Genomic DNA, 14,745 nt, shown 5'->3' with positions numbered 1-14,745 from the left:
CAATCAAGCATGGCTTTTGTTGTGAAAAGCTGATAGCTCGCACACACACTTTAGACATCGTGGGCTAGAGACATCTGAATGAAGAAACGTGGCTTCTCTGTTGCGCTTGGCTTTAAAAGAGCAGAAACAGGAGAACACCCTGGTTCCTTCCATCCATCCAAGCCTATCCTCCAGAGACTTTTTTTGTGGAGGGTACAATGCTTAGCATTGTAATTCTACCATATTACCTCTTGCTCTTAAAAATCCTGCTGTGGCCATTTACACTGTCAAATGCCCCGTCCCACTTTCCCTAGGAATCAAAGCTCAAATCACTTGGCTGGGCAAGGCTACTCCCTGTCTCTGATCCCCCCCCCTCCCTCTGGACAAAATTTAGCTTGAGTTCACTGAGAGAAGATGCACTAGAAGCAGCTGTTGCAGAAACGCTCTCTGGGAGCAACCCCTCAAGTGCCTACATCAGACCAAGTTCATTAAGAAAAGGAAGCCATCTGCCGTTTATTTGCTCTGTGGCAGGGCAGAGGATAACTGCTCTCACTTTCTTATGCACACAAACACATAGGAAACTGGGCTTCACATGATCAAGATGACAGAAAACAGATTCACAGAACAATCCTATATATGTCTAGTCAGAAGTAAGCTTCAGAACTCAAAAGCATTTAGGAACGGGCTGGCACCCAGGTTTGTTCTCCATGAAGCAGCAACAATTATAACAAGGATAAATTAACTCCTATATGTATACAATATAGAGGGACACGGGTGGTGCTGTAGGTTAAACCAGAGCCTAGGGCTTGCTGATCAGAAGGTCGGCGGTTCGAATCCCTGCGATGGGGTGAGCTTCCGTTGCTCAGTCCCTTCTCCTGCCAACCCAGCAGTTTGAAAGCACGTCAAAGTGCAAATAGATAAATAGGTACTGCTCCGGCGGGAAGGTAAACGGCGTTTCCATATGCTGCTCTGGTTCACCAGAAGCAGCTTAGTCATGCTGGCCACAGGACCCGGAAGCTGTACGCCGGCTCCCTCGGCCAATAAAGCGAGATGAGCGCCACAAACCCAGAGTCGTCTGTGACGGGACCTAATGGTCAGGGGTCCCTTTATCCTTTACGTATACGACATAGAAATTGAAGTATTTTTCTTCCTGATTATAGAACCATAGAACTGCAGAGTTGGGACCCTGAGGGTCATCCAGTCCAAACCCCTGGAATGCAGGAATCTCAATGAAAGCATCCATGACAGATGACCATCTATATTTGCCCACAATCTGAGCACCTACATGGTTTCTTTATCAATTCTGTTCTTTCTCTGATAACATTCCTGCATTCCCCCATTTCTATCCCTGGAGGCTTCGCTACTGGCTCTCAGAAGCATTTCCTTGAGTGACATGGCAGGAAACATTCTGTTTGGTTCTTCCAAGGAACATCTCACAAAGTTCCAGTCCTCTTGGAATTTTCTGTCTGATTTTGACCCTTCTCTTGACATTTCTCACCACCTTTTGCTGGCAAGGCAGAATCTGCATGCTCTTCGGAAAGAGCAAATTGGAGACTGTTCAGCAGTGAGGGAAGGTATTATATGCGTGCTGAGAGAAGTACTTTATTCTTTTTGAAAGTGTGGCAGAAACATGACATAGCAGGGGTGTCCAAAGGAGAAATGAAGGTAGGAGACCAAGAATAACTGCAATCATGTTTTTCTGCTTACGCCACTGCTTACCCACAGTAACAGAGTTAATGATAACCAAATGGAAACTATAGTCTGATTCTCTCTCACTCAAATGCACACATATTTCATTTTCTCAAAAGAACAAGTTTCAAGCCCTCATGGTTGCAAAGATATGCCTGAACATGTATTGGTATATGGTAAAAATGCATGAAGCAGTATCCAAAAGTCAGAGGACTGGTTCAATATGATTGTTAGTGACTTGGGCGCAGCGTGCCTACCATTGTCTATAATCCCTTGCCCCTTTTCCTGACATGCAAAAGTAAACAAATTTTGCAAAATGGTTAAAATGGCAGAATTATACAAAATATTATCTGTATTTGCTCTGTTTACAGACATTGCAGAATCCAGCTTTCTGTGGTGTTGAATTCTGTAACTAAAAAGGCACACAGCCCTGCATACAAGTTCCAATTAGCACTTGAAGCAGATTTCAGGTTAAATGGCTGGGCATGACATTTTGAAAACAAGAGCTTCCATAGGCTTCGGAGTCCCAGCATGCATCTGTTCATTCTGCACAATGCCTAGTCCAGCTCAAATGGCCTGCCGGGGCTTCCACCATTGCTGTTTTAGGACTGTATTAAAAGCGGGGCTTTTCCTTCTCTCCCCTGCTTTGAGTGTGTTGACCTTTCAGCCAAAGAAGCAGCAGGAGCAGGAAATGCTTCTGGCTGGGGCCTAGAGAGCCACTACCTGGTAGTACCATAGTGGCTGGATTCAGTATAAGCAGTAGCAACTGATGTGATAGCACAGAACTGCCCTTCCAACCCTGCTGCTGCTGCCGCTTAGCCTAGCAGGGGTAGGACACGACAGTGGAGCCAATCCTGCACTCCCACTGGTCCATCCACGTGCAGTCCTAACCTTGCCTAGACCCTGTGGTGCCCTGCCCCATCCAAGTAAGCTGCAGTGATGTCAGGAGGGTGGCTCTGGAGGTCTGCCCCACTGCATTAAAGTGTTGCTGGTGAAATGCTAGACTGCAGCTTTTCCTATCACATAATAGCAGGCTCTAAAAAGCAAACAATGCCATCTAGTGGCAAAGTGGTGATATGCAACTGTTATTGAACACAGTGTGTAGCAGGGAAAGTAAACGTGGGGAGCTCTGGATGTGGTTAGACTGCAACTCCCATCAGCTCCAGTTGAGTATTATGGGAAATGGACTCCAGAAACATGAAGAGGACACGTTAGCCAGCCCTCATGTACAGCATGTTCGTGACCTAACACTGAATTGTAAACCACGTTGCTGTATTTTTTATGAAAAGTGCAGTCTCTAAATATTTCAATAAATAAATAAACAAACAAACGAAGAACACTGGAAAAGTGGCTTTTTGACTCAGAAGTTTTCCCCAATCATAAAGACAGCATAGAAAAAGACCTGCCTTCTGCTAAATGTAATACCTGAGGATGGGAAGCAGAGCATTTAATCCAGGGCGAAACTTCTGTGTGCAAAGGGTTGCCAGATGAAATTCAGCAAAGGCATCAACAGAAACGAAGAGCTTTTGAGAGACAGTTTATCGAGTTCTATATGCAAAATTATCCCCCTAACCATTACAAACCAAGCATTAACTTACCAATATAACTTATACAAACCAATACCACCAACAAATATTTATGTACAAAGAAAGGCTCAGTGGCATGTCTGAAAATAAGTTCATTGTGAAAAACCCATAGTTCCATTGACAGCTGCAACCGGCTGTTACAGATTAACTCTCTCTTCCAAACCTCCCATCCCTTTTTAAATAGGAGAGTTTTTACTGTGTATGACAGGGGCACTCAGGCCTCTGTGCGTAGGAGACATCGGAAGCTGCATATTTCTCTTAATCTGGTTCAGTTAAAAAACTCATTAATAGTGCTGTTCTTTATATGCCAACACAGCCTCCTATAACAAAAAAGGACAGTGTCCTTGATTATAAATACTAGAATCTGATGATCAGAGAAAAGGAAGTACATTCATGGTAATACTATAAACAAGAAGGCCCATCTGAAGCATTTCAGCCCACAGCTAGCCCTCTTTGTTGGCCGGCGGGCCAACTTGCTGCATGCCATTTTTTCCCTTGAAGATGGTAGATTTGAAGTTTCGATGATGTGACTTCCCGGACGATATTCCTGTCTGATGGCTCTCTTTCCTTCTCTGTTGCCATATAAAATAACAGGATAACCCTGCCTGATCAATAAGCTGCAAAACTGCAATGGACAATGACAGTCTTTATTTGCTTTGCCAAAAATCAGTCTCTACAATCCAATAAATATTGTCACTTTCCTCTTCACCTTTAGCCAAACGTTCTATAATCACAGCAGCCAAGTGAGAAATACTTCCTACTTTGTCTGATCTCCTTGATTTATTTATTTTTAAATTTCAAAAGACAGTTGGAAGGAAAATAGATACGAGATGTACTGGGGAGGGAGCAGAATGGAGCTTTTATTGTGCATTGCGTGAAGTCAACTGCCTGGGTATTGTCCATATTGAAGAAAATGACAGTTCCAGTTCCGGCAACCCAGTGTTCATCTCACAAAAGCAGTCCAGCTCCTGTTGCTTTGTTGTCCAACGCTGAATCTGTTCTGAGCTGCATGGGCAAAATGGGTGTGTCTACCCAAGCAACAAAGTGTGCTTTATCAAAATCTGATTTGTCCCATGTTGTACCCATGGATGCATCACAAACCTTTCACGCAAGATTATTTAAAAGTTAGAACAGACATGCTGGGTTGCTTCAAATACATTCTCACGTATCCTGTGTTAGCACCAAGATGAGGAAGCCGTGGGGAAGAGAGAGAGAGAGAAACAGCATCTTCCGAGGGTCTATACGTTGGATTTGGGGGTTGAATTTAATGGGATCTCCTTCAGTTCTGTTCGCATACAAAGGTATTCCCCAATCACAGCCATGAGTGCCGTGCACACAGTATGTACAAGCCACCACGTCAAAGCAGTTGGAAAGTGTGCGTTGTAAATCCAGCAGCCCAGCAGGTGGAAAAAGTGAATGGTGACTGTGAAATCCAAGCACTGCTTTCCTCGCCGAATGAAATACAGCAAGCCTATGGCACTGTAAAGGGGAGGGGAGAAAATATTTTACCTGAAACTGTAGCAATGAGGAAAGAAGGAATTCAGCAACAGAAAGTTTTCAGACATTTTTATATTTATCCTGCACTAAGAAGTACAAGAGTTATCTTAGAATCATAGAATTGGAGAGTTGGAAGGGATCCTGAGGGTCATCTAGTCTAACCCCTTGCAATGCGGGAATCTCAATGGGATCATACATGACAGATGGACATCCAACCACTGCTTTAAAACTTCCAAGGAAGGAGAGTCCACCACCTCCTGAGGGAGTCTGTTCCACTGTCCAACAGCTCTTACTGTAAGAAAGTTTTTCCTGGTGTTTATTAGTCAAAATCTCTTTTCTTGTAATTTAAATCCATTAGTTTGGGTCCCAGCCTCCAGAGATGGAGAAAACAAGCTTGCTCCATGTGGGGACTTTTTAATTAAGTTTTTAAACCTTGGAACTCTAAGGCTATAGCTCTCTGATCTTCTTATTTACATGTAGGGTATTTTTAGGCTGTTAGGAATATTTATGGCTGAAAACCTTTGATCTGGCAACTACTCTTCCTCTCCTGGCTGCTCTTGAGGTAAAACATATCTCTCTTGTGAGAGGGTGGAAGACTATAAATACTCATGCTCATATGCCTTAAAGGACAGCAGCTATTTGGCTGATATTTCAAAGAAATGTGGAGCACCAACTTGTTCCAAGCCCTGCAGCTCTTGATCACGTGTCCTTATCCTCTCTTTGCCCATTCTCTTTTCCCAGATTTCTTAAACCTCTCTGAGACTTTCCTCTAGCCCTTTCTTGCTTTCATTCCTTCAAACAACTCTTTCTTCTAAACCTGCTTTCCAAGATTCCCCCCTTCCCTTTGCCTGTTGCCTCCTTAGGCTCCTCCTTCCTCTTTTCCTATCCCTCATCTTCCACCCATTTCCCCCAAGAATTTACATTTTGCCCTGTCCATCTATAGAGTCTGAGCAGTTCAACCAATGGCAGCCAGAGACTTAAGACAAGTTAGTCAATTCCTACAAGCAGCTTTCTCGCAACATTCCTTAGCACATGTTTAGGCAAGTTGGTGCCCTCCAAACATTGTGGATTGCAGCTCCTATCATTCCCGACCATTGGCCACGCTGGCTGGGCGCTGATGGAAGTAGTTCTAAACATCTGAAGGATACCATGTTAGCTATGCCTGCTTCTGCATTACAACACAGACTGTGAGAATACTACGGTTTTCAGCAAAGGATATTTGATTGCTGGAAAAAAAATGTTTGTACTTGAAAGAAACAAAATGGCGATCAGAAGTGTCAGAAATGCACATTCAAAAAGCCAACTTACCAGGAAAGTGCATTCAGGATAAAAGCCATCATGGCAAGTCTGCCAGGTGAGGTGGAGAACCCCAAAACCTGCACAGGGTTACAAGGAGAAAAACAGCCACTGGGATAAATTGGCAACCAACTCAAGATTTATTTGACTCCTCTTCCCCATCCATGCATTCCATTCCACATAATGCTTCGTTTACCTTCAAGGCAGAAAAACAATTTCTTTTTCTAGGAGTGCAGATTTGTATGTACAAGTTTAATTATATCTACAAAAATCAGCCAGGGCTGAGTTTTTGGTGTTGTTGTTGTTATTATTATTATTATTATTATTACTATTACTACTACTACTACTACTATTAGTTAATTTTATATACTGCCCTTTATCCGAAGATAATAAGGCAGTTTACAATATAAAAACACAAAAATACATACCATAACTAGAAGTAAAACAATAACCCCCCAGTAAATGTATAAAATCACAAGGGATATTGATACAATGCCAGAATGGAATTATATATTTTGCAAAAGTTGCCCTATGGCTGAAGTGGGTTCCATTTGCTTCTACAGAACAGATCAGTCTATGTTTCGAGGCTAAAAACCACTCCTCCCTATCTGAAACTGCATAAATTACACACATTTTCTTGATTTTGTGAAATTCCAAAGGATCTGAAGCAGTGGTTCCCAAACTTGCACCCCACCCCCACTGAGCCACTTGAAAATTGCTGATATTCTTGGTGGGCCACTAAATGATTCCCCCCCACCACCACTTGTACTATTTGTAATACACTCTGCTAAGATACTGTGATATTTTTAATTGTACTTTTCTTGCTGCTTCTTTTTTTGTATTGCAATTGAAATTCCATAGAATTCAAATTGCAATACAATAAAATACAATATAAGAAATGAAAAGCATTAAAAATACAACTAAAAATCAATATGAATATTTAATGCAAACATACCATTGACAACCTGCAAGAAGTTCGTGGACCAATAGTGGTCCACACACCACTGTCTGGAATCTCCTGATCTATAATACAGTTTTCAAAATAGGCAATCCAGCCAAGATAAATCAACGTCTACATGAGCCTCTGTCACCAGTTATTTTCATAGAAAGGACTGAATAGAAAGGCCAACTGTCACAGTACACTAACTGCAGTTTTTCGGCAACTCAGAACTGAAAACTTACAACTGCCACCAAAATCCAGGCTATCATAAATCACTACCTCATGCAGTTTGCCCAGGTCAGCAGGCGGCGATAAGGCACGCTCCACAGAGTCCCTAAGCTGGTCATCATTTCTGCTTACAAAAGTTGGAAAACAGCAGAGTTGCAGACAGCACAGGCAAAAGTCCTGCTATTTCAAACATGAAGCATTGTAACCATTGCTGTCTATGCATTGGACAGACTTCCACAGAGATGGGCAGGTGTCAAACTTATTCCTGCCCTATTCTCCCAATAGAGATGAGGACAGAAAGCACAGAGATCCCAAATGAAACCTACATTACAGTACTGCGGTGCTCAAAGTCAATCTGATGGCAAGAGCCATGAGAAGGTCTGGCTCTAATTTCCCTGGGTGGAATTCAGTTGTGAGAAGTGGGCTTCCACTGGTGTCCAAGGACTTCAGTTTCCTCTCTTCACACCTGTAATGTCCCATGCACCCCGCAAAAAAATCTGAGAGAAACCTTGTATAGCTGGATAGTAGCCTCCTATACAAAGGTAAAGCTCACATCCACTGCTCTATCCATGTCTGCCTCTCACCCTGCCCATCACTAGTACCATCAGCATGTGGCCCTCAGAATGCTTCTCCCAAAAGGAATGTGGCTTCTGGGCTTACAAAGGTTCCCCACCCCTGGGCTAAGACAAGGTTCTCTCCTCCCAGCCTAACAATTTCTGTGACTTCACAATATGCACTACTGGATCCACTACACAATATCCACTACAGGCTCACTTCCACTCAGTAGCTTCAGAGAGGGGAGTAGTTCTCATGTCCCTGCTCATGGGCTTCTTGGTTGGCCACCATGGGAAACAGGACACGGGACTAGACAGAATACCCAGCACGGATCTTCTTGTGTTCTTATGAGAGAGATAACTGGGGCAGAAACAAGCAGTTGGGTTTTCGTCTCTACAGAGGTCTTCTGCCATTTAGGCTTGTGTTCACTCTACTGTACTTCAAAGCCTCAGCTGGGGCTAGAAAGAGGAAGTTATGGCAGAGGAGTATAAGGCTGGGGAGGAATATGCTGTTGAAGTTAATTAGCTCCCTTCCCCAGTCATGGCCACTTCACCCCCAGGGCTGGTTGCAGGTTAAGAGGAGCTCAATTGGATCATATCAGGGGCCACGTAATTCGGATTCAGTTTGAAACAGTGGCTAGCCTGATGCCGTAGTCAATAGCAATTGATAAAATTATGTAACAGGAGTGGAGAGTCTTTTTCAGCCTCCAGGTACATTCCTTCATAGGCAACCTTCCAGGAGACAGATGCTGGTGGTGGGTGGGGCCAGAGACAAAAGTGGGTGAAGCAACTGATGTAACTCGCACTTTTTATACTAGGCTACATTCCATTCACCTTGCCAACAAAGATCCGTATAGTTAAAGCTATAATTTTCCCAGTAGTGATGTATGGAAGTGAGAGCTGGACCATAAAGAAGGCTGATCGCCGAAGAATTGATGCTTTTGAATTATGGTGCTGGAGGAGACTCTTGAGAGTCCCATGGACTGCAAGAAGATCAAACCTATCCATTCTTAAGGAAATCAGCCCTGAGTGCTCACTGGAAGGACAGATCCTGAAGCTGAGGCTCCAATACTTTGGCCACCTCATGAGAAGAGGCCCCTGGAAAAGACCCTGATGTTGGGAAAGATGGAGGGCACAAGGAGAAGGGGACGGCAGAGGACGAGATGGTTGGAGAGTGTTCTCGAAGCTACCAACATGAGTTTGACCAAACTGCGGGAGGCAGTGGAAGACAGGAGGGCCTGGCGTGCTCTGGTCCATGGGGTCACGAAGAGCCGGACATGACTAAACAACAACGTTCCATCCAGGTAAGAGTTTTCTACACACTCTTCTGTCCATCCAGACAAGCAAAAGGCATGATCATAGCTCAAGGACAGATGCAGCCAGGCAAAGGAGAGGCACAGAGGACTCTCTAGATTTGTCTTATCTTTTCAGACTCCATTGAAGAGACTGTTTTATGGGCATGTAACCATCCCAGGCAGACTCACTCACTCCAAAGGAAGAACACCACAGATCTTTCCCACAGCTGATCTGCCCTGTAACAATGTCTCTACTTAAACATTTATATCCAAATCCTTGATCTGACATCACTAGAAACTTTGGGTAGTGATAAAAGTGAATTGTTGTATTCAGAGTTTTCTTCTGTAGAAATGATACTAAACACCAGGAATAACCATTATAGTGAAAAAAACACATGAAGGTAGGTAGAGGAAACTGCCCTTTGGGGGAGAAATATTCTACTGACATCATACAAACTTTTACAAGGTCGCACACAACAGACCATTTTGGGTTCTTGTTCTTTGATGCTATTTCTAGTTTGGTAATAGTGTTGGAATAGTGGGTTGTTAGAAGAACACAGGAAGCTGTCTTATACCGATTCAGAACATTGGCCCATCAAACTCAGTACAGTATTGTTTGCACTAAATGACATTAACTCTTTGGGTCCCAGACATGGGACATTCCTAACTCAAGAGGTTGGGGAATGAACTTGGGACCTTCTGCATATGCAAAGCAGACGTTCTAACACTGAACTATGTGCCCTTTGTTTTATAAGCATTTCCTTTTTCTTTTTGAATGGGAAGACAAGGGAATAAACTTTTGAATAAATAAAAAAAAGAAATAATATCAGTTCCTATTAGCAATAACAATACACAACATGTCCTCTCCGCAATAAACAATATCTAAATGATCATACAAAATCATCTTAATTTTGCTATCGCAAAGGCAGCCATTTGCAAAAGTGCAAATTCATTTCTGACAGATCTTGTAATAAACTTGTCTATGCAAACCAAAAATCTGCATACAAATGTATGTAAAATTTAAATACAAATGTTACAGAATGCAATCTGCGAAACTGTGTTAATGTCATACTTGTTTAAATACTGGAGATTAAGAAGGGGAACACACAATCCAGATCACCCTTCCTCTGGACTGAGGAGCTGGTGGTCATGATGTGTGTGATTGTGTAGAACAGGAAGCCAGGAGCAAAGGGGTGGCTGGAGGTTGAAGGAGAAGGCTGTCAAGAGTGGTGGCAAAGTCTGACATACTGTCCTGCCTCTCAACTGTTATTCACACTCACATGACTTCCCTCCACTCCTGATCTACAGGCACCACAACCCAAACAGGGACAGCGTTTCTTGCACTGGTCAATTCCTTTTCCTTCCAACATCTCTCCATTCACTCTGATCTGCACTTTTAACTCCAACTTCTACCCAAGGTTGGGAAAGACTGACTCAAGGATTCCCCTGGATACCAAAAAGTAGGAGACGTAAACAACAATTCTCTTAGCCTGCAAGGTTGGTTTTCAAAATCTTCTAGCTATCAGGATTTCCCAAAATGAATAATATCCTACCTCGTAGTTGAAAATCTGATCAAGGGACGGGCTGTTGTGAACTAGGCTGTCCACCACAGCCAACCAGAGCCCAAGCGAGCTATAGTAAATTGCCTGCATGAGTGTGATCTGGGAAAGGATAAGAGCAGGATCCCAAACATAACTGCGGAACTGTGGAGCCATTGCTGAAGCAGGGGCCTGCCCACTGGCTAGGCAAAATCCAGCGATGTCTTAAAGTATCAAGCACACATCTCACTGACTAGAGGCCAGTCGCATCAGCATCTGAAAGTGAACAACAACCAAACAAAACATGTTACTCCAACTGAAGCTTATGGAAGGGCCCTCCAATCTACCCATTGTTCAAAACCCAAAGTGTACTTTTGGCATCTTCTGGCATTCACATTACTATTCTTTGGTGTGGTTTCCCAAGTGTAGCCCTGAGAGAGGCACGGGAAACCTAACAGAGACAGATTACAAAACAAAAACAAAAACACGGGCCTAAGTGTATGTTGCACAGATAGTACTGGGAGTGATAACACAGAAATGGGAGAGAGAGAGAGACCGTAAAAGGATACTCACTAGATGAGCATTGCAAGATTAATGCTGTTTTCTGATAAAGATTTTAAACCTATCCAACCCTAGGAGTTTGGGACAGGTGAAAATACGTATATTTGACACGAACAAGGCAGCCATGTTAAAACTGGTACAGCAATTATTTGAACAGGATCCTCATCTGTCAACAAAGAACGTAAGAACTGCCTTACTGGATCATAACTAAAGTCCATCGTAAGGTCCCATCCCTGCTGGGTCAGATGTCTAGACCAGCATCCCATTCCCCACAGTGGCACAACCAGTTGCCTAAACAGGGAGCCCACAAGCGGGTCAGGAGCACAGCTCAGAAGCAAATCCCCTTCAATATCCCCCATGAAACCTAAATAAATAATAATTACCCCCTTCAACCTGGAAAGCTGCTGACGGTGTAGACATCAACCCTGAGCTGTGTGGACCACAGAGTTCCGGCTGGGGATAAAGCAGCTTCCTCTGCTGCTGTGATCCACAGAAACAGAAGCTTTAAAAAGGCTGAGGTTAAAGATTTAAGGCCGACACGTGGGCGCGCCTTTTCTGAGAAGAGCTTCCAGGGGGTGTGCGTTGGCTTCCTTAAAGGCAAACAGGCAGAAACCCGACAGGTAGAGCTTCCCCCGTCGTTGCATCACTTAACGGGGAGAAACCAGACCTGCTGGTTTTCCGCCTGTCGCGAAGGTGTTGAAAGAGTTGTGCCAGGCGCTGAGGGAGGCCGAGAGGAGAGAGGGACCATCCCACCAGCCCACAGGGCTTTCCTCAAACCCGGCTCCCACAAACCCGCGCCTGCCGCCCCGTTTCCCTCGGGTTTCCAGCCAACCCTCGCCGCTTTTGCCACTCACCTCTCTCCCGTCGCCGCCGAAGGGTCCCCGAACCGCCGCCGCCCCCACCCCCGCACTTTCCCAGCCCCAAAACAGCCTCGAGAAACCGCCACAGGGTCCAAACTTCATTCCCGGCCGGCCAGGCCCGTCTTCGCAGCTGACTCTTTTTTCGGCCGACCATAGAGCCAGACGGCCTCCGGATGCCTAGAACGGCGGCTGGAGGCCGGTGACGTCACGGAGAAACCAACGTGAGCCTGGAGGGGCGCCCTACGGGGCGGAAGTGACGTCATATTATAGTCTGGTCATCAACGGCTTCGCTGATAAACGTATTTCGCTGATTACGCGCTGTGACGCCCGCTGAAATGCTTAGGCTAGCTAGGTGACGCCACTAAAAAAAACCCCCCAAGAATAATATTCAGGGTGTAAACTAACCCGAGCTAAAGTAGGCGTAGGTTTTCCAGGCAGTTTCCTAGGCAGGATGGATGGGAGGTTGTAGGCCGCCCAGAGTGGCTGAGGCAACCCGGTCAGATGGGCGGGGCATGTATGGATGTATAAATAAAATAAAATAAAATAAAATAATTACAGTCGCTTTGAAGCAGCTTGAGGTGCCTGCCATCAGCTTCAACTGGTGTCCCAGCCGCGCCCCCATCTGGACAGGGACAACCTGTTATATGCGACATTATGAGGGCTATTTTATTTTTAGGCTGTCTGCCAGTATGCTTTTTTATTGTGTTTTTATTATTATTTTATCATGGATGTTCTGTAATGTGTTTTAATGTTGCACACCGCCCTGGGAACTTTTGATAAAGGGCGGTATATAAATTGAATAAATAAACAAACAAACTACGTTTTGTCTACTATGTTCTGGTACCCTCTAGGTTAGATCACAGTAACACGTTATACATGGGGCTGCCTCTTAAAACATTTCAGAAACTTCAACCGGTACATTTGCAGGCTTGAAATCAACAACAATCTGAATGAACATCAGTCATACTCAATTGACTGATTTCCATTTCTGGCCACAGATGAACATGCAAACTACAACAGTTTATGCTTCCTTTCTGCTTTCATCGGAATTTTCCAGTATCCCCCAGCCAGCATGCTGTGACCACAGAGCATATACTCACAGAGTTGTTTGGAGGCTTTCACCCTTTCCACCTATGGGTATGCACTCTTCTCCTCCCCCCAAAAAATTCCAAAGGCAACTGGTGTAGAATTCAGCAGGCAGGTTGACAGTTTCAGCATATCACACTGATCCTGGCCGAATTGCACCTGGTGTCAATTAGTTTCTGGGCCCAATTCAAAGTGTTGGTTTTGCCTTAAACAGCTAAGGACCACAATAATTCAAGGACTGCCTTTCCCCATATGAACCAACCTGAATCCTGAGATCATCACTTGAAGCCTGTTTTTGAATGCTTCCTCCATGAGATGTTTGGAGGTGGCACTGTGGGTTAAACCACAGAGCCTAGGACTTGCCGATCAGAAGGTCGGCGGTTCGAATCCCCGCAACGGGCAACTCCCGTTGCTCGGTCCCAGCTCCTGCCAACCTAGCAGTTTGAAAGCATGTCACAGTGCAAGTAGATAAATAGGTACTGCTCTGGCGGGAAGGTAAACGGCCTTTCTGTGCGCTGCTCTGGTTCGCCAGAAGTGGCTTAGTCATACTGGCCAATAAAGCGAGATGAGCGCCGCAACCCCAGAGTTGGTCACAACTGGACCTAATGGTCAGGGGTCCCTTTACTTTTACCTAACACAAGAATGGGCCTTTTCTGTGATGGCTTCTCATTTGTGGAATGTTCTCCCCAGGGGGACTCACCTAGTGCCTTCATTACATATCTTTAGGTGCCAGGCAAAAACTTGGCTTTGGCTGATTAACACTCTATGTTCTTTTAAATGGGTGGGTGGGAGTATTGGTTTGTTCTTGTTCTTGTATTTGTTATAGTGGCTGTATGCCCCCCCACCTGGGTTGCTGTAGCTGAATCCTGCATTGCAGATCCTTCCTCAAGCTGAGGATGCAGATGACCCCCAAGGTCACCTCCAACTTGTATTTTACAGTGGTACCTCGGGATAAGTACTTTATTCGTTCTGGAGGTCTGTTCTTAACCTGAAACTGTTCTTAACCTGAAGCACCACTTTAGCTAATGGGGCCTCCCACTGCCGCCATGCTGCCGGAGCACAATTTCTGTTCTCATCCTGAAGCAAAGTTCTTAACCCGAGGGACTATTTCTGGGTTAGCGGAGTCTGTAACCTGAAGCGTCTGTAACCCGAGGTACCACTGTATTACCTTTCTCATCATTTGCTTACTTTTACATTTATATCCCACCTTTCCTCCAAGGAGCTTGAGGTGGCACACATGGTTGTCCCTCTCCCCCACATTTCCACCCCTCTTTAATCTCCATGAAATTACAATCAGTAGCACTATAGGAGCATTGGGAGCTCTATGGTTTGTTCACACGATAGGGGCATGAATCAGTCTGAGACATTTCCTGTATCCTACCCTTCCGTGGACTATAAAGTGAAATGAGTAAGATTGTCCTTGAAGACAGGAACACAAAATAAATCTGGAAGAGGGCATTATCTTCTTAATGGATTTGTGAATTCTGATGTGCTCTCTTAGAGGTAAATGTGTGATGTGTTTCTCTGGATGTTGATGGAGCAGTACAACATGTCCTCTGTATTCAGCTAAATTTGGGTTATTATAATAATAATTATTATTAAACCCCCACCTTTTCACCTGACAGGGCTTTAAGGT

The 14,745-nt window shown here is 44.5% G+C and overlaps 1 protein-coding gene across 2 annotated transcripts; it reads right to left on the bottom strand.

The window, feature by feature from the left end:
* Nucleotides 1-3,192: 3,192 nt before the first annotated feature.
* Nucleotides 3,193-12,181, bottom strand: SYS1 (SYS1 golgi trafficking protein). 2 transcript variants are annotated; one of them, XM_081010359.1, is made up of 4 exons: nucleotides 12,018-12,181; nucleotides 10,618-10,878; nucleotides 6,060-6,127; nucleotides 3,193-4,733 (listed from the first exon to the last, which is right to left on the bottom strand). In XM_081010359.1, exons 2-4 carry the CDS (start codon nucleotides 10,777-10,779, stop codon nucleotides 4,493-4,495), a joined length of 471 nt encoding a protein of 156 aa, XP_080866485.1. In that variant the 5' UTR covers nucleotides 10,780-10,878; nucleotides 12,018-12,181; the 3' UTR covers nucleotides 3,193-4,492. The 2 variants fall into 2 exon arrangements, with proteins under 2 accessions (XP_080866485.1, XP_080866486.1); XM_081010360.1 differs by lacking the exon at nucleotides 12,018-12,181 and adding an exon at nucleotides 11,557-11,576.
* Between the last annotated feature and the right edge of the window lie 2,564 nt (nucleotides 12,182-14,745).

This window comes from Podarcis pityusensis (genome assembly GCF_964106645.2).
Source record: "Podarcis pityusensis genome assembly, chromosome: 6".
NCBI lineage: Eukaryota > Metazoa > Chordata > Lepidosauria > Squamata > Lacertidae > Podarcis > Podarcis pityusensis.
This window is presented reverse-complemented; position numbering and strand designations above follow the sequence as displayed.

Excerpts from the sequence above, each read along its gene's own strand:
- SYS1 (XM_081010359.1), bottom strand. The coding sequence starts at position 10,779 with ATGGCTCCACAGTTCCGCAGTTATGTTTGGGATCCTGCTCTTATCCTT. Across the intron at positions 6,128-10,617 it reads ATCAGATTTTCAACTACGAG|GTTTTGGGGTTCTCCACCTC; the intron begins GTAGGATATTAT and ends AACCCTGTGCAG. Across the intron at positions 4,734-6,059 it reads ATCCTGAATGCACTTTCCTG|TGCCATAGGCTTGCTGTATT; the intron begins GTAAGTTGGCTT and ends TCCCCTTTACAG.